Raw genomic sequence first — 19,782 nt, forward strand, 5'->3', positions numbered from 1 at the left:
GTCAGCCTGGCTGACTCAGCTGCTTCCCAAATCAGGGCAGGGAAAACACATTGCTAAAAAGGCCCTGGCATGCTCAGCCTTGAACCAGTCCCTGAGATGAGAACTGCCAGGAGCAGACACCTGGTAGTCCAGAGATACAAGTCAGGAAACAAGACTGGGACAAGCAGCAAAGCATCATGTTTGAGGGACCTGGGAAGAGGAAACCTTCCCCTTTGTAATGTGGAATAGATTAACAACACACCAGCCCAAGGCAGGTGTGGTTCCTGCCTTAGCTGGCCCTTGTGTTAAGTGACAGTGCATTAGTGGTGGAACCAGTTTAAGTTGTGGTGAATGACAACAGATGGAAGCTTTCAGCTTCAAGGAAAACAGAAGTCTTAGTACAGCACAAGATGCTGTGCCTCACCCACTCAGCTTGTCATCTTGAAATGTAGGAAAATCCAGTGAGGCCTTCGGGCCCCTTTAATGTAGCTTAAAAAAAATCAGCCACTCCCATATTAAGAAATACTGAGATCAAAGCCTTTCTCAGCTGGAGCTGTGTCCCTGCTTTGCCCCCAGGACTGTAACACAGCCATGCTGCTTTTCCCTTTTCCCCACATGCAGGGGTGGAGGAAGGAAGGATGAAGGCAGGGAGGGAGTCCTGCACTGCAGCTCCTTCCCTGTCAGACAGCAAACACCACGTGCTGCAGGTGGTGCTGTAGGAAGGAGCTGCTGCCTAGGCTTTGGAGTCTCCTCTTATCCCACAACCCTCAGCAGCTCCAAGGAATGGCTCCATCTGACCAGAGATTCTCTGACTCAGACTCCAGCCAGCTGCCTAGGGAGGGGTGTAAGGCACTATGAGGCAGCTGGGAACTCCCTACGCTGAGCTTTATGGCTTGTTTTTTATCTAGAAATGGAGCTGCTTCAACTGGCATCTCACACTACACAATTAACACTTCAGTAGCCATTTCAGGAGCAGTCAGAGACTAAAGACAGAAGCAGCCAGGATGTTTAAGATGGATTCTGTAACATGTCCCATGTCAAGTTTTTACAGCATTACACTGCTCTCCATTGAACATTCCCCCTTCACACATTTGCCTGCAGGGGAAATAGGGCAGGGCAGCTCCTACCAGGAACTAAAACCCCAGGGATGAAAGCAGTAAAGCAAGTAACCCAATTTACTCAGCAAAATCTCATCTGCAGGGACTGAGTGTTTATCCTGCTCCCCTTTCCAAGCCTCTGCCCTGCTCACTCTTTACCTTCCAATTTCTGCAAATGTAGTGGAGATGTTACGGTGCAGGAACCATTCACCATTTTGTATTTCTCCAAGAACAGAAAGGTAGTAAGAAAAGGTATGAATAAAAATTCCATTTGAAACAGCCTTTGCCTCTAGGAGGAAGAAAGGATGTCATCTGACTGCAAAAGAGCAACTGCACCCACAGTCTGCTTGTGTGCATCCTGGGGAAAGGGAAGCGAGAAATAAGTAGAAATATTTTCCTGTCCTGACCTTGCAAATTTTTCTATTTTATTTTAAACATTTTTGAAAAGAAACAGTGTCAAAAGTCAATAAGAAAATGCAAGAACATTAAGACAATCCTTTGAACTCATTGAAGCTGAGGGAGGCCAATAAATCTTGTACAGTGCGGACGATAAAATCAGCAAGGACAGAAGTGTTTGAACATTTCCAACCTAGAGCCCAAACCGTAGCTCAATCCCAGTATTGCAAAATTAAGAGCTAAGGCTTGTGACTCCATGGTCACAACTATTCAAAAATAAATTTACATAAATTGAAGGGCAGACTGGTCAGGATTTTTTAATAGGCATAAGCATGCTATGAATCCAGTTCCTTAAGTGCAAAATCGTATTTCATGTGTGTTGCACAAATGTCAGGAGATCTAATACAATACTGAGATTTTCAACTGAAACATTTCCAGAACAGAAATCAAAACAGGCATTCAAGGTTTAGTTTGCAATTGAGCTCCTCTGCTTTGTGTGGTGTCTCTAGATATGCCTTAAGGCAGTTTGTTAATAAGAAACAATGGGAATTTCTTCTCCGTTACACTGTGATGGTAAGACAGCTGGCTGAAGCAGATTCAGGTTTTCCTTGGTGAAAGAATTCAATTTCAGTGGACTTTAAAGTAGGTCCTAAATAGAATTTTCAGCATTTTTTGCAGATCTTCTAATCCAACTGTTTTATAGGTCCCAAAACAGCAATATTAAAGAAGCAGAAATATTAAAGAACCATTAACAAAAACCATTAATGGGCAAATGGGGACAAAAGCTGTAGAGCACTTACAGGTAAACAAAGGCAGTTGCAGTATTTTTCTCAGAAGTAAAAATTACATGCTACTGTGTTCAGAATTTAAACTTCGGAGTGTTTAAAGCAGAATTTTACACCCCTGAAAACAGGAGACTGTTCTGAAGCACTTTCATTTCTTGACTCTAACAATCACTCATTGTATACACAGATGCCACATTCCTTAATCCCATTCTAGACCAGATTTCCTTAAGGTATCATACATAGCAGAAGGACAACTCTTTCTCCAACCAATATTGCTTGCACATAGTTATTGATGAGCTCTACCAGTTTCAGAATAGCAAACATCCAATTATTTAACAATATAAATATTCGTTACTAAAGTTTTAATCATAACTATAAAATCTCTATGTAAAACCACATGCCTATCTGTACAAAGGCCAGGAAAAAGTTTATTTTTTCTTGTAACAAAGTGCTACTGCAGAATTGACTGATTTGTGGTGGACATTTCTGAACAAATACAGATTGTTTGGCTCAGAGCATTTCCTTACAGACTCTAAATTCTTCTCAGAAAATTGTAAAGCAGTTAGTTTCAGGCTGCTCAGTAAAAAAAAAAAAAACAAAAAACCAAAAAAACCAACCAAAGAACAGCACTCAAGTTATGGCTGTGCAACCAAACAAGTAGGCAAATTTTAATTTTCTCTAAACTCCCAGTTTTCACTATGACTGCAGAAGTTTCCATCTAGATTTTATTTACACAGAGCACCATCAGACAGTACCTGTGTTACAGCTCCAGTCATTCAAGAAGCTGCTGCTCTACCTGTGGCACCTGGCCATTTGAGCATTCCTGGTGGATAAGGCTTTGACTCATCTGACTTTCTCTCACATGGATCAGGAATGAATGGCCACCTCTCTTCTGAGCTGAGAGCCCCAAGAACTCCTCAAATGACTCCAGCTGTAAGGCAGCACTTGTGCATGACACCCCCAGGAAGCCCCACTCCAAGCACAGTAATCCTGTATCTTACCCCTGCACCAGAGGCATGGGATGGAGTGAAAGGGGGAAAACCTCTAAAGCAAGAGTTCAAAAGAGGTGCTCAACTCACAGTTGAACTTCAAAATATCCCTTCCTTTTCATACTAAGGCTACCACATCAGATTTTCCCAGATATCCTTTATTCACGCCTACACACTTTCAAGTAGAAGGAGAGAACTTGTCCATTTATTTGGGATTTCCAGGTATCAGGCAGTCCAGAGCAAGAGCAGCATCTGACAGGCTGACATCCCTGGAAGCCCAGAAGGAGCACTCAGAGCAGCTGCACGTTCAGGGTGTCCCTGTGCAGAGATCAGCACATCCCAGCTGTGCTGCAGCCATGTTCCAGACCCCAGGGAGACAAGTCAGAGCTGTCCAGCCTCTGGAATGTGCAGGACAAACAGCCACTACACCGATGTCTGCCACAGCCTGGACACGCTGGCCTGTGCTACTTGTATTCCACTCACTTTGTGGTGTGAAATACAGGAGCTAGAGGTACACAGTTAGAGTTGGGGGGAGATAATGACACCAGGAATGTTCCCAAGTATGTCTCCATGTGTTCCCAGTCAAGCTCCAATATTCTGCATTACATCATGGTAACTAGGACATTGACTCATACCTTTAGTTTTTCATATAAAATACCAGGTATACCTATCTGGATGGCAGAGACAGCTTTTTCAGAATTGGTCCATAACACTGCAGTGCATCAAAATCAGATTTTGAGCATTTGTTCAGCAGCTGCTAAATGAAAAAGGAAGTTTTCTGTGGCTGGTGGAAATCGCTTTTGTTTCAGGGCCTCAGCATTAAGGGTTGGTTTTTCATTGCCATCAGAAACTTCAGTAAGTGAGGCTAAAGTAGCCAAGATTTCTTTTGTCTTCAGAGAAATGTCCTTAAGGAATAGAAAAACAAGCAACCATGAATATAGTATTAGGTAGTAAAAGGTTTTCACATACACTTACAATAAAAAACAATCAATACAGAACAAAAAAAGGAAACAATGGTAAATAAATAGCTCATTTAAAATAAAGACCCCGCTTGTAACAGTTCTTCAGCCTGCTCTTGTGCCATATTGAATAAAGGAAGCACAACCACTCCTCTCATGATCTTACTGAGCTCTGTGACTAAGTCACTCAGTTGTGAAATATCTAATATTACATGGGGGAGGGAGTGATAAAATGCCATCATCATAAAAATCAGGTTTTATAGCTAAGAAGCCATATTTAGCAGGACCTTTTCAAGGTATTGCCAATAATACTGACAAAGCATTGAGCAAAATCCATGCCTTGTGGAATAAAACTGGGAAAGCAGTCTTACAATCACTAGAATTTCTGAACTTTCTTCAGCAATGTAGTTAGCCAACAGGTAATATATAAACTAAGTAAGTTATCCTTAAAAACCTGCATGATGAATAGAAATGCTCATTTGTAAAAAAGCAGAAGGTAGAAGAGACTGACTGATTCTCAGTGCCACTCTTCCTCCTACTCCCTCCTTCTGCCAAGATTTAGCAATAGAAGTTAATTAGATTTAAAAATAAAATATTAACCTTAATGACTTGGCTGTCTGATTTATCTGGATCTTCTGCAGATTGAACAATTAGTTGTCCAATTTCTTTGTGAAGTTTCCCCATTGTCATTGCCTCTGTGTAAGAAAAAAGCAAAACATCACATATAAAATCACCTTTTTTGTGATACCTAGAAATGCTTATGAATAACACACCAAACTGAGGAATCTTTTCATGACAGCCATTTGAAGTCTGTTGGTAAAGGCAATAACCTTGTATCAACAGCCAGTACCTCTGAAGTGGCCCAAAGCAGTGATAAGGAGCAGCAAGATGATAAGCAACATACAAGGTTTTCTTTCAAATAATCCCCAGTCTTCAGTATTTAGTGACACGTTTTTCTAAAAACTCATGTAATATCTCTCCATTCAGCTGAAAGTCTCTTCCATGTCTAACATGGATGTTATGAAATCTCAACTGTGCATTTGTTGGAAAACAAAGCACGTCTTTCCAAATTCCAACTTTAACCAGTCTTCCAGGGCAGCAATAAAATGAAGACAGAAACTTACATATTGACTTTTCAAAACCTGGATGGAAGAAGGATCAAGACTGCTTTATCTAGAGAAAGGTTGAGCAATTACTGTCAACTCTGGAATAAACTGCCTCTAAATAAAAAATATAAAGAGCAACCAACCTTTTACTACAGGTGACACTGTAATCTCACTGTCTGCCAAATTCACATAGACATCATAGAGGTCTGATCTACTGCTCACTTCAGAGTCTGTAAATCCAGCAATGTAACCTAGAGACGGAATTGAGCAAGATTAGGATCTTCAGAAATAAGATCAAAAATCACAGTCCAGAAGTCTGTTCTAAGAGTATTTGACACAATACCCACTGGACCCAAGAGGCTGCTCTCTTGATATTATCAGTCATTCCACAAGTGTTCAGCAGATGCTTCATTTCTAAGGAGCTTAAAAATCAACTTTTAAAACTGCCTTGAGCATGGATTAATTGCTAGCACTACAGCAATATCACCAAGTTACCAATCTGAAAATTTAAATTCTCTTCCTCCCTTCCACTAAAATTACTCATTTGTAACTTTCTCATTACAAAAATCTCCACTCTGGAGCTTCTTGTCACAAAGTCAGTATTAGACTGGAACAGAGGAATAAACCCAGCAGATTTGCTTATTTATAGCATGTCAGATGAGCAAACTTGGAGCAGGTTTTCTCCATGGAAGACGCTTAGTGAGCTGTAGAAATGTTGAAGATGAGTAGTCTCCTTGCTCATGCTCTGTATAAAGAAGCCTCTTAATGGCCACATGATGTGTCACAGCAAACTCTGCATAAAGCAAGGGCCTGCTCCTGGATTATGCAGTAAGCACTCTGCACACACAGCACTGTGTCACACAGACCAAACTCCTACAGGTAAAGTTCACCTGTGATTAGGAGCCTCAGACTTCACTGACATCAAAACAGAAGTCTGGGACTTCAGAGTTAGGAATTCAAAAAAACCCATTCCATTACTAGTGATGTGTAGAAGCTGGGAAAAAAGTGTAGCTTATCTAAGTGAGCTGGTTCTGTACAACAGGAAGACTTTCAGTCCCTCCAATCAAAGCATCAAAAAAGTCTCAAGGCTGCTTTGCATCTGTGATTAAGGACAGACTGATGTGGATCCACCCAAAGCCACCAGATTAACTAATTATCTTCCCACATACTTGTTTAGTTGATTTGCCTTTTCCAAAGAAAATTATGTTTAACTTTGATCAATAGCATTAATAGCAAAATAACCTTTTTTTCCTTCCAAAGTTCCCTGGTGCAAAACTTTGCATCAACAGAAGCTGAAATTGAATTTTCCTGGTATTTTTGATTAATAAATTATCACTACCTGTGCAGGCTTTTAAGGCTTCCAGTTCCTCCTCATTTAGATGCACATATGAATGAAGAATTGACCAGTCTTGTCGATGCCACACTAAAGCAGGCAAAGTCCTAGGGAGATTAGGGTGCAACTTGAGACACAGTAGATTTTTACTGACACTAACTAAAGCTTCACAGTAGAAACTGCACGCTATGAAAAAGAACAATAATCACTAGGCCTCATTTGGGGGGGTGTGTATATTTATTTATTTATTTATGAATTGTAGAAATTTCTACTCTCAGTGCATGCAGAGTTTATCACTTATTCTACCATTAAATTTCTCTGAGTTGAGCAATGTACAACTAAATCTTAAGAGGGATTTACCAGAATTTCTATAAACAGGTTTAAGATGGATTTTTTTTTCCCTTAAAATACAGGCTTTTTTCTCAATGAAGGTTCAAAATTTGTTTGACTTCTGGGGGTCAGTGGGTGGGAAGGGAGGAATTGATAAAGTACCTGGTAAATTCCTGGATAGCTTCTATTCTAGGATGGTACACTACAATTCTCTTCTTTAACATCAGTGCAGTATATAAAATAATTGTTTCCATTCCAAACTGAGACACTATATCTAGAAAAAAGAGGGAATTACTTTATAGAATATATATATGTATATGCTGATATTATCATTTTTTTGAAGAAGTTTAATAATAACAGCACAGGTAACAGTGTCAGCACAGTTTACTTGAAGCATACATGAAAACAAGATTGTATTTTAGGCTGTAAAAAGGCAATCAGAATAGAGACTCTGGCAGAGATTAACCTTTGATGGAGCCAGCAAGGTAAGCCTTCCGAGCATCGAAGTCCTTGCTGAGGAAGGACCCATTTTCTTCACTTTGGCAGATGCCCTTTGTGAGGACTGCAATGTAACTCTCCATCATTTTAACTGGACTTCCATGCTTCAGGTAGATTCTGTGTGAAAAGGAGAAAGTCTGGCATTTTAACTGCAATCAGTGTACCTATATATATATATATATGAAAAATAAAAAATTAAAAATAGCAATATTATTGGCATTAATTCCTATTCCAGACACCTGGCTGAGGTTTTAAATACTAAACTAGAAGTCTTCCAACATACACACAAACACGTCTGTATTTTAGAATTTAAAATAACCCTGTATTTTTATTTCAGCTTTCTGTTTTATGAATGAACCAACATGGACTAAGATAGAAACACACCCCAAAGGTGTGGGTAGATGTCCAGGCAAAGGATTCTTTGTAGACTTGGAAGGTGTCTGCTTAATGAAAAAGCAACTACCACAGTAACTCCAGTTATTACATGCAGACTATGACTAGGTAGCTTTTAATTTTTTATCCAAGTATCTTTTGCCATTCTTCTGTACTCTTTACTAAATTATGAAAGAAAAATATAAACAAGTCCATGATACTCAAAACCCCAAAATAACACAGAGGAAACATACCCTGAGGGAAGCCATGCACTGTCAGCTGTCTTCCAGGAAGCAGAGAGACACTGTAACCTCTTTTAAAGTTATTTCAGGAATAGCACTGAAGCTTTCAACTACACATTTTCCATGGTAGCTATAGCACAAAGTTACATCACATTTGAAACTCAATTATTATCATGCTTAGAAGAATCCATTCTGGATTTGAAAGGAAGTATTAGCTGGTAAGTCAGCAGAAATGTGATCCACAGTGAATCTAAGTATTTCATGTATCACCAAAAAAGAACACATTTCAGCTTTTCAGTACCCTGCAGAATTGATAAGTTTGAAAGCATTTCCAAGTCTGCATTATATATAGTAAGTCCCAAGAGCACAATAACCTCACAGTTGCATCCAATTAGCTGCAAAATCCCAGGGAATACTCTTGGTATCAAGAACTGGGACTGAACTAATTTGGAAACTGAAGGAAAAGCAAAATAAGAAGCAGAGAGAGAGCATGAGAATGGGGAAATGAAGTGAGTAACAGGACAAGGAAATGAGAAGAGGTTTTTTGGTTGGAAGAGGGCTCTCCCCTCCCTATATGAAAAGCAAAACCATCCCCGGGTGCTGTGCTTAGCTCAGAGGAGCTCCAAGCAGCATTTACAAAGATGTTGTGGAGGGATACAAGTCACCATACACAGGGTGGTCTTTAAGTCCAGCACTGACACCTTCCCAAATATTTACACTTAAAAAAAATATATTCTCAGAGAGAATGAGTGTGAGGGTGGTGGTGGTGGTGTGTGTCTGGAGAAGACACAGATTTAAACCCAATGAACATCTGACATTCACCCAACACTTTCTGTGTATGACAAGCTCAAATCAAGGATTTTTATCATTTGATTTCCTTTGTAGGACTGAGTTTCCTGCAATTTGTTTGAACAAATGCAACACAATGAATTGAACCTTTTGCTTTGGCAAGATCTAAGCATGCACGGGGCAGAACCTCAGGCCAGCTTTTATACAGACCTGCAGAGGATCCTGGTGAAGGCTGCATATTTCTCTGGGTTGAAGTCTTTGGCCATCAGGACAATGGAGAAGTGGGTCACCTGCACATGACACAGACACAGGAACACACAGAGCTCAGTTAATGACCCCACATGAACAGACTTGGTCACTTCACTGTCAAGGCTCCTCCCAACTGCAGGAATGGCCTGGACAGAGGACTTCTGATGTGACTCAGCTCTAGTACAGACTATCTTTTGCTTAACCTACACACAAGAGTTGCTTTCCTCTAATCTCGTGAGGTTATTAAAAAACAGAAAGGCATTTTCCTTCCCCACAGCAGGGAGGAAACTTCCAGAATTTGTGCCAAAGGAAGCTGTGGAGGCAGACAGCATCAACATATTTAGAGAGACTGGAAAAAATACACAGATAGCAGGCCCACAAACAGAACTACTCTAACTTCCTCAATCAAATGATTGTGGGCTGGGACAGTACAAGACTGAAAGTCTGCAGACAATGACCAGGCTCACGTGTCCTCCTGAAATAGCATCTCCCACTGCACCTACTGAAGACAGCACTGTGACATTTCTTTTTATTTTACTTCATAGGAAATATAAACTTGGAGTGAGGAAAGGCAAGCAACATTCTGCTGTGGGCATACAAATTACCACATTATCTTTATACTTAACAACATAGCATGAAAAGTTGAACAGACTTAGCCAGCAGTTTAATGATTTTCATAACAGGGAAAAGACAGAAGATACAACTATATTTGCTGTCTTCCAGTAATCAACACAGTGGAAAAAAAAGTACCTACATAACTCAATCCTTTGGGGAAAAATGGCAGCAGGTTCTATAGGAACAAGTTTCTGGACACTATGAAACAAACTTCACAGAGAGGAAAAAAAAAATGCTGAACTTGAAATGCATATCAACTAAAAACAGCAGCATGAAATAGCATTTGTATGTTAACACAAAGAATTGGGTAATGAATATCTCAATCATTCTGCAATTCCATGTCTTGGTGACAAATGAAATGCAGACTGGCTGGGCACCTGGACAGAGCTGCATCTGTGAGCACACAACTCCTTGAATCCCTTCTTGTTTCTGTCCATGAGAAAACACCGCTTAACCCACAGAGGAAGCTCTGCAGAAGCCCTCCCTGCATTCTACTGAAAAACCCCGCCAAGCTATACCTTTTTCAAGGCTGGAGAATCTTGAACTTCTACCGTTGTGATGTAGAACCAAGACCTTTTATACTGGCCAAACACAAACGTATGGAGCAGTTTGTTTTCGTCTGTAAGGCAGCACTTTCGCAGTAACAGCGTCCTCAGTTCCGCTGTTACGGACGGATAACACCAAACCCACAAAGCATCTCCGTTGGTGTCTTTTTCTATGGTGGAAAGATGTTCACTGTGAGAATGCCAAACAGCAGCAAGGAAGTAAATTGATGGGTTAATCAGGTTTGTTTCCTGGAATCAGATTAAAATTCCACCATACCCTGACCCTAGACATCGAGTTCTGCCACTGTGGTTCAAGCCTTAAGGCAGGAATTCTGATACGGGTTTTATTTTTTAAAAAATTAATAAATCTCCATTCTTGACCTGCTTCACGAGGTCAAAGAAGCACCAACTTTGAATGCACATTCAACATGAGCACGGTATTGAGGAACAAGCACCCGGACCAGCTTATTTATGATTTTCCCTATTTCTGATTTCGCAACACAAACCTCGGAAGCCGCGAATTTCAGACACTTCGGCCGAGTTGTGCACGGCTTAGCTCTGCAACAGGCAGAGCCGGCACCCCCGGCACCGCCCGGGCCCGCGGCCTCAGCGCGGCGGGCCCCGGTACGGCCCCGGGCCGCGGCACCGCCCCCGCCCCGGCCCGGCTCCCCCGGCCCTCACCGATCAGCCCCACGGCCCGCAGCAGCTGCGCCTCCGGCTCTGCCATCTTCGCTCCGCCACCTTCCGCCCGCCCGGCCCCGCTCCACCCTCACGGCCCCGCTCCGCCCGGCCGGGCCCGCCCCCCCGCCATTTACTGAGCGCTCCCGCCCGCCCGCTCCCTGCGGCTTCCTCCTCTGGGGCCCGCCCGCCTGTTCTCCGGCGGTAACGGGGGGAAAGTGGGTCTGGGAAAAATGTGTCTTTTTTTTGTTGCCTGCGTCACAGAATCCCAGGATAGTCAGGTTGGAAGGGACCATGGAGCTCGGCCGGTGCCACCGCCGTGCTGAAGCAGGTCCCCAAAGCCCGGCACTCGGGAGCGTGTCCAGACGGCTTTTGGACATCTCCAGTCAGGGAGACTCCAAACCTTCCGCGGGCAGTGTCCCAGTGTGTGATCGCTGCACAATACAGAAGTTCTTCCTCGTACACAGGTGGAATTCCGTGTGTTTCTGCCTGTTGCCTCTTGTCCTATTGCTGGACACCACGGAGCAGAGCCTGGTCCATCTGACACCTCCCTTCAGATAGTGACAGACATGGATGAGATCCGTGTCTGTTCTCCAGGCTGGACAGGCCCAGCTCCCTCAGCCTTTCCCCAAAAGTGGAGCGCTCCAGTGCCCTCATCATCTCTGCAGGCCTTTGTAAGTCACGGGGCACAGTTCATGTGAAATGTTACACAAAAGGAGGGTGGCCCTGCTGGCAACCACCTCCTAGAGCCACAGCTAGGAGCTGTACTCTGAGTAACCCAAAACAGACACCCCTGTGTTTCTACACAGCATGGATGAAGGCTGGCTTGTCCCCAAATGGGGATTGAGTGGCATGAGGAACAGTCATGGAAGCAGAACAACTATTCCTGAGCAACTCCATGCATCACCAAGTTTATTGAAAATGTAAGGATCTCATTTGTGAGTTTGGATGAACAGTGGCACCTGAACATTGGACTCCATGATCTTAAGGGTCTTTTCCAACCTAAATGATTCTAGGAATACCATTGTACTGATTAGGAGAGGAAACTTCTGAAATAACTGGGATAACCAGAGGAGCATCAGAACCTGCTAGAAAAATATTTGAAGTTCTGGGAGAAGCCAGGCCTGTCCCAATGTGGCTAGGGAACACACTAAAGGGCAGCTTGCCATATGATTTTCATGAAGTCCTCAAGTACACACATTACTCAACTACCACGTACAAAGAGACATGACAAGACAGACGATACAAAATTGTCATGATCCCAGCCTGGAGGGCTTTTAGAGATCCAAAAACATGGAGTGGGCTGCCCAATAGCAAATCCAGCAATAAATACCAGGCAGGACACCGGCAGTCCCCATGAGAGCACAGCTGCCCCCATGAGAAGGCTGCAAGGACAGTCACTGGCTCCGGTGACATGGGCACAGCTGCCACCCGACCTCAGGTAGTCAGTCACCTGACAGACTTTTAAATTAATTGTATGAACGCAAGAAAAGCACTTGTTCAGCGCTATAAATACCTTAGTGATGACTCTATTTCATGCATATTAAAATACAGGTCTGTCATGGTTTAGGAACAGAATTCTGCAATTTAGTGTTCCCACTGAAACACCCCAGACCATGCACCACTCGGTCACGTCCCCCTCACCTCCCCCTGCGATAGCACGGAGAACTGAAGGTACAAAAAGGTAAAGATCACGGGTTGGGCAAAGAACAATTTACTAGAAGCAGCAGTGGAATAAGAAATCGAACAGTAAGAACAATGCTAATAACGGAGTGTGTGAAACGGGTTAACGACTCACACGGGGCCCAGCGCCAGCCGACCGCCCCCCCCGGCGAACCCCCTGTGCCCCCCGGCATCGCTTAAGGCTCATTCGGACAAAGAGCTTTGTGGAGCTCGCCCCGCGCTCCCCTGCCGCTGCCGGTGCCGGTCCCGATCCGCCTCACGGGCCCGATCTCCCCAGGACCCCATCTCACGATTCCTTCAGGGTCCTGGTCCCAATCCCCCTCCCGCTTCTTCCGCGATTCCCCCAGGATCCCCTCCCGCTCCCGGTCCCCGTGCCCCGTCGATCCGGTCCCGGTCCCTGTCCCGGTCCCGCCGGGCGGTCCGCGCGCGCGCCGGGCGGGGTTTCCGCTTCCGCCGCCGCCGTCACGGCGCGCGCGGGCCCCTTTCCCTCCCCTTCCCCGGGCGCTCCCTCCCTTTCCGGCCGCGCGTGCCGCCTGGCTGGAGCTCGGAGCCGCCGCCGCCCCGTGAGGAGCCGCCGCCGCCGCCATCATGCCGGTGTACTTCCAGCGGCCCGAGAACGCCCTGAAGCGGGCGAACGGTCAGTGCGGGCCGCGCCCACACACACACTGCGCCGGGTCGCCTTCCGCGCCGCTCCCCGGCTCCCGGCCGCGCCCGCCCCGGGATCCCCCGGCCGGGCTCGCCCGGGAGAGCCCACTCGGAATCGCCCGGCGCTGAGCGGAGGCCGCCCGGGAGGGAGCGGGCGGCGCGGCGCCGGCGCGGGGAAAGGGCCGGGCCGGCCCGGGCCGGTGCGGCCGCGCCGCATGGCGGAGGGGAGGAAGGCCCGGCGGGTGCGGGGAGCGGGCCCGGCCCCGCCTCCCGCTCCCCTGGGCCCCACGGCCGCCTCCGGGCGAAGGGGGAGCTGCGGCGGCCGGGGCTGGCACGGCCTCATCCCGCGGGCCTGAGCCCACCGGCGGGCAGGGGCGGCCGGGGCTGGGCATGAGCGGGCCGGACCGGACCGCGCTGCCCTGCCGGGGTGATCGCAAACCCGGGCTGATCCCGGGCCCTTCCGTCCCCCGTGGGCTTCGTGTGTTGTATCCCGTCCTTCTCGTGACTCCGGTGAGAACGCAAATGGTAAAACTCCCTCATGGCTGATAACACTGGTTTGCCTCTGGAAGACCGACCAAGGAGACAATTCAGCGCTGTAGCCGTTGCTTGCTGACTGCCACATAAAAGCTGGACTGGTTATATTTATCAGCTGGCTCATTTCGGGCCAAACATATGGCTTTGACGCTTCTGTTTTTTATACTATCCTATTTTAAGCCCATAGCAAGACCATTTAGACTGTTCATTGTCACAGGGCTGATCGAAAGATGACACTTAAAGACATCCACAACTTAGAGATGATGAATGGGTCTTTAAATGACAGCAGGAGAGGCTGTGTGGTCTGGGGACTGTGCATTATTCAAGTACTTAATATATTAACAAGAAAATGTGAAAGTACTGCACGTCCTCAAGATTTTTAATCAAAAAATTCATTGTAAAAATCTTTCCCACAAAGATAAAAAGATGAAAGATAAAATCAGCTTCAGTCAGCGTTCAAGGATGAAGACGTGTTGTATCAGTCCTTTCACTGGAAAAGACACACATACTGTAATATATAAATTTTATTTCTATTTGCAAATTCTTGGGTAGAGAAAGTGGTATTTGGTGTGCAAGTCACATTTCTGGAATATTGACTTTAAACTGATTATTATTATTATTATTATTATTATTATTATTATTATTAATGCTTTCCTGGTATTTAAGTTCACATTTCTTATACTGCTACAAGTCTGCTCAGTTGTGTTGGAGTGAAGGAGTGGAGTGGAACTGAAGGGGGTGTTCTCCAGACAGATGCTGGCAATCCTGAATTTCAGTGGACTGAATGGAAAACATGACAAGCAGTGTCAAGTCCTACAAACTGCAGGGGCTCAATCTTACCACAGCCAAGCATACTAAAGGGTGGAAAGTCGTACCTAATGCAGATTGTGTGTTGCAGGAAGCAGTTTAATGTTAAACTGACATTTCTAGTGGGGACATTCAGTGCAGTTTCCAGAGTTCCAGTGTGTGTTTTATAAGTCAGGCTCAAGTGAGCATTAGAAGCACTTCATGTTCTCAGTGACTTCAGCATACAGAGGTGATGGAAATATGAAGAGCATGAAGATTTTAAGTATATACAGATATGTAAGAAAAGTGTTTTTTAATTGATAAATGTAGGTCAAGGCCCTACTGCCTAGGTCAACCCTCAGCTACTGTCAGTATTTGGCATTGCTTTGTACTCAGGGATGTAATGCAACTTTAAGGAGTGTTTTATTGTTGCAGATACTAAGCCTGCTCACTGTTAGAGATACTGTAAAGCACGTGACATCTTTGTCACCTCTTGTAGTGACATATTTTCTCACATTGAAAACTGACCTTAATTCAGGATTTTGGGTTAGCAGCAGTAGGTGAGTTGTTGATGTGTATCAGCTTGTTCTTGACCACTCAGCTTCAGTTGCTACTCTTGATACCTGTTAGCATTTTAAGTAGTATAAAAGAACAAAACTAGTAGATGGTAACTCTTACAGCTACTTATGGACTCAGCTTTACAGTTTATATGTTACAGATCTGAGTTTCCATAACTTACAGCTCCTACTGCAAAGCATGGAGTTGTGTGCTGTATTTGATTCTTCAGGTTCATTTTGTGCTTTTACTGAAGTGTCTCTTAAATTAGCCTTAATTATTTGACTTACTTGTAAGAACCTGCTTGGCCAGAGTTAATTAAAAGTTTCAAAACAACATAAAACAATTTTGTGCTTTGTCCAGTTGGCTATCGACCACTGAGAGCTGTGGTTGGAGTACCCTGGCACTGTTGCAGGATTAAACTTGCTTTTCAAGTTTATTTTCATAAATAAAGTGTAAAGCTCAACAGTAATTGTCTCAAAAGCAGTTCTGAGATAGAATAGCAGTATAAATTATGGGATGGAGGGTAGCTTTATTAAAATTCCCATGGTGAGTACTGCAGGGTACTGCCACACCGTAACTTTGATTATCTTCAGTTGTATCACGGTGCTTTCTCTAGAAAGGAGCTTGCTCATCTGCTGCCAGCTCATTATTTACATCAGCTGATCCAGGAATATGAGCTGTTGTGGTCCTTAAATTAAAACCACTCTGCTGCTTTCAGTCTAAACCTTTTGCCATGTTTAACTTCAAATTTGAGATTCCAAAACTTGGAAGCTCTTCTGATGTCTGAGCCCCTGGAGCAGGCCCCTACTTTAATAATTTCTGCCATTGTTTCTTTAGGAATGGAGTGCTTTCCAAGGTACTTCATGGCAGTACTGACTACCCCTCAGCCTTTAAGAATAGGCATATTTCCCACTAGCTGTACTTGACCTCCCTTATCTTTTAAACCTGTTTGCTTCCCATTCTGTGTGTTCATTTCTCCTGCTGTTCTGCAGTGCAGAGTACATTCAGAATAGGGTCTGTGTGTATGTGGGTCGCTGCCTCAGTGTTTCCAGTGGGTGGTTTGCTGTGTTTTGTATGAGGCAGAATGTGTGGGATATCAGAGGTGGGAGTTGCTATGATGCTGAGAGCTCCTCTTAATAACAGCAGCTGCTTAGGGAAGAATAAATGGGACACTGGTTTCAGCAGCAAGGCTGATTTAAAAAGTGTCAGCCTTTTTCAGTTGAACTTTTGATGTAACTTCTGTAAACTGAAGTGCTAAACCACTCATGAGTTAAAAACAGCAAATGAATAACTTTGCTGAATTAAGGTTTTTTCCTTCCTCCCTCCCTCACCTGAGAGCAGGACTTTCAGTTACATTTGTATTACGCTTTGCACCTTATTAAATGCCCTTGGTAGGTGCTGTACCCACAAGCCTCCTGGTGGGTATTCCTTGTCCTTGATGAAACCAGGATGGTTAAAACTGGATGTGTGCGTTCATACACATTTGTGTGTATGAAGTGCTCAGTCATGCCTGGATGGATGGAGAGACATCTCTGTCTCTCCTGAAGTTCCCATGTAAATTTACTGGTCAACATTAGTTTGCCAGTTGTGTCATTGAACAACTGACACCGAGTTGCCAATGTTTTTGATCTGGCCAACTAAATCAAGCCATCAATGCACTCTGGGTAGAGTTAATTAAATACTGTATGTTTCCTGTGTTAAGCATAAAAAATGCATCTTCTGGTGTGCAAGTTTTTGCTAACTTGGATTTTACTTTCAGAATTTCTTGAGGTCGGCAAAAAGCAGCCTGCCCTTGATGTTCTCTATGATGTTATGAAAAGTAAGAAACACCGAACATGGCAGAAAATCCACGAGCCAATTATGCTGAAGTACCTGGAGCTCTGCGTGGATCTGCGCAAGAGTCACCTGGCAAAAGAAGGATTGTACCAGTACAAGAATATTTGCCAGCAGGTATGGCTTTTGAATTTTTATTGTATGTATTTATAGCAAGCGTGGTATCTGTCAGCTGATATAATCTAAAAGTAACTGATTTGTCCTGAATTAGGATTAATGTGCCTTTTAGATGTTCTTGGGTTTGTAGCACTTACATTTTAAAAGATATGTTGCCTGTTGTGGGTGGAAACATCTTCCCATTTTTTTGCCTTTGGTGTAGGTTAACATCAAATCTTTGGAGGATGTTGTTCGAGCCTATTTAAAATTAGCTGAAGAAAAAACAGAAGCAGCTAAGGAAGAATCCCAGCAGATGGTACTGGACATAGAAGACTTGGATAATATTCAAACTCCAGAAAGGTGTGCAGCCTGTCTTTAAAATGTAGCAATTCACAGAAAGTATCTTTAATTTCATTCACACAGCTGAGATATAAATGTGGTGGACTTGAAATTGAATACTAGTGGTGTTCTAGAGCTTTTAAAGGGAGGGATAAAAGCAGGAATTTTATGTTGAATGAAATGCTGAGTAAAGAAAGCAAGCAGTAAGGAGTAGAAAATCTAGGTGCAGTGGGAGTGGTTCTGGGAGTTGGGTCACCACTTTCCAATGTCTGCTCAGATCTGCATCTTTAGTGGTTTTGGAGAGTTTATTATGGTAAACTGATCATTACTAGTTGATGTACAAATACTGTTAATTATATCAGACCAATGTAATTCTTGTGTGTGATAACCTCCATTTCTTCTGACCACATTGTGCACGTACAAACAAAAGGAAATGCTACTTTATACTTGCTTGGTTAAGTGATGAGATAATAGAAGAAAGGACATGAAAAGTGTGGTCAAGAGAGAGTTAATAGCATAGGTAATGAGAATGTAGAATGGTGATAGAAATGATAAAAAATTAGAAGAAATTACTGAATATTTGTCTTGTGTAGGAATAGAGTTGTGGTAGTGAAATAATACTCATAAAGACCTGGAGTAGAAGGCTCTGTATTTACATGTTAACCGCAAAACTCTCTAGTAGAAGTTGGTTGCAAAAAAAGAGAAGGTGAGAGACGTGTCATCAACAGGGGGCAGTGCCATTCATGTTATTTCCAGTGCCCGAAATTGTTACAGAGGAATCCACTAATAGTTAAACAGTGAAGATTGACTGACCTCTCTTTTCCTTGTTCTCCTTTCTGTAACAAGGACTAGAGAATGGATCTTTTCAATCACACTTCTCCTCTAAACAAGCACAGTTTCCTTAGTGTTTTTTAGGTCCTGTTTTCTAGAGTTTTCATGCTTTTTTGCTGGATTCACGTCTTGATCTGTTAGCGAAAGCACTGGTGACGTGTCATGTTTAATAGTGTATGTAGTACCCAAGGATGCAAATTAGAACTAGAAATGGTCTAGAAGAAAACCTGCAAGAGTCGAGACTTTATATTAAAAACAGTTCAAAAAGAATTTTCAAAATGAAGGCTTAGGGAAGATGGTTTTTTGTGAGTTTAACATGTTGAGTGGATTGTTTAGCAGAAAGGGATCATGTAGCACTGACATAGCACTGAATTGGTCTCTCTGTCTTGGGAATGCTTTCCCTTGTCTTATATTCCTGTGATGAGGGAACAAAGTTCTAAATGCAAGATTATTGTATCTTCTGATGTATTTAAGCATCTTTTTCATGTCAGAATTTGTAAAGGATTTGAAATGCTAATGTGAGTATTCTGGTTTCTGATGTGTGCAGATCATAACACAGTGTTTGTGTCACATGTCACCATGAAGTGAACTCTGGCAGCAGTGCTGGTGACTAAAAGGGAAGTGTCAGCAAGTACTAAAGTGTCTGCATTGACACTGATACTTGACTCTAACAGAGGTACAGGACACTGCTCCCTGCTAGGAAAGGGAAGGTGAAAATCCTGGAGTTAGTTTCCTTTCAAGGATACAAGTTTCTGATGTCTCACCTCTGGAGCTTGGACATGTCAGTCCAAAGTTTGAAACTTAAAACTTTGAAATAATTATCTACATCTTTTAAAGGAAAAGGGAGCAGTCTGAGGGACTAGTTTGAAAATAAGCAGTAGACCATTCAGCAGCAATTAGCTGTTCAGATTTGTTCAGAGTCATCTTAGAACCTGGTAAGAAAAAATGATGAGAAAGAATTGTAGGGAATAAACCATTTCTCTTTTTTCTCTTTCCTTACTCTGCTGCCCTGACTGAAGTGTTCTTTTGAGTGCTGTAAGTGGAGAAGACACTCAGGATCGTACTGACCGCCTGCTTTTGACACCCTGGGTTAAATTTCTGTGGGAGTCCTATAGACAGTGTTTGGATCTTCTCCGAAATAATTCTCGAGTAGAACGCCTGTACCATGACATTGCACAGCAAGGTAGGTGCAAAAGATGGAAACTGGAACTGTAATGATGTGGTGCACCCCCCTTAAGGGGAGGGGAACATCAAGATTTGTAGATGCATGTTGTCAAAAGGAACAGCAAGGATCAGAAGGTCATCAAAAGCCATCATCAGAAGGCTTACAGAGTTAGTAGTGAATGACACGCTTGGCATGAAAATTGGTGTGTTATCCCTGACCTCCCAGTATAAGCATATGGCAGTAGGTTTTGGATAAAGGGATAGGGTGGAAGAAGAGAGGGTTAGAGAGAAAGAATGGGAGAGTAAAAGAGAAATCACCAGTCCTCACTGCAGTGTTGATCCAGCTGATGG

The 19,782-nt window shown here is 43.5% G+C and overlaps 2 protein-coding genes across 5 annotated transcripts in view; one reads left to right on the forward strand and one right to left on the reverse strand.

The window, feature by feature from the left end:
- Positions 1–1,479: 1,479 nt before the first annotated feature.
- Positions 1,480–11,537, reverse strand: DENND10 (DENN domain containing 10). Of its 3 annotated transcripts, none has more exons than XM_053948575.1 (9): positions 11,366–11,537; positions 10,258–10,454; positions 9,086–9,165; positions 7,441–7,589; positions 7,137–7,248; positions 6,651–6,751; positions 5,455–5,562; positions 4,806–4,900; positions 1,480–4,151 (listed from the first exon to the last, which is right to left on the reverse strand). In XM_053948575.1, exons 3-9 carry the CDS (start codon positions 9,139–9,141, stop codon positions 3,975–3,977), a joined length of 798 nt encoding a protein of 265 aa, XP_053804550.1. In that variant the 5' UTR covers positions 9,142–9,165; positions 10,258–10,454; positions 11,366–11,537; the 3' UTR covers positions 1,480–3,974. The 3 variants fall into 3 exon arrangements, with proteins under 3 accessions (XP_053804550.1, XP_053804548.1, XP_053804549.1); XM_053948573.1 differs by lacking the exon at positions 11,366–11,537 and adding an exon at positions 10,966–11,353 and having other exon boundaries at positions 10,258–10,474; XM_053948574.1 differs by lacking the exon at positions 11,366–11,537 and adding an exon at positions 10,966–11,083.
- Positions 11,538–13,119: 1,582 nt separating this feature from the next.
- The window catches only part of EIF3A (eukaryotic translation initiation factor 3 subunit A), a 28,943-nt gene continuing 22,280 nt past the window's right edge, over positions 13,120–19,782 (forward strand). Inside the window, exons 1-4 of one of the 2 annotated variants that reach the window (XM_053949211.1) lie at positions 13,120–13,282; positions 16,928–17,118; positions 17,321–17,457; positions 19,287–19,450. In XM_053949211.1, coding sequence (XP_053805186.1) covers positions 13,234–13,282; positions 16,928–17,118; positions 17,321–17,457; positions 19,287–19,450 — 541 coding nt within the window. In that variant the 5' untranslated portion in view covers positions 13,120–13,233. Of the gene's footprint in view, positions 13,283–13,713; positions 13,801–16,927; positions 17,119–17,320; positions 17,458–19,286; positions 19,451–19,782 lie in introns of those variants that run through there. The other variant, XM_053949212.1, reaches the window with a different exon arrangement.

Source organism: Vidua chalybeata, chromosome 8 (assembly GCF_026979565.1).
Source record: "Vidua chalybeata isolate OUT-0048 chromosome 8, bVidCha1 merged haplotype, whole genome shotgun sequence".
Lineage (NCBI taxonomy): Eukaryota > Metazoa > Chordata > Aves > Passeriformes > Viduidae > Vidua > Vidua chalybeata.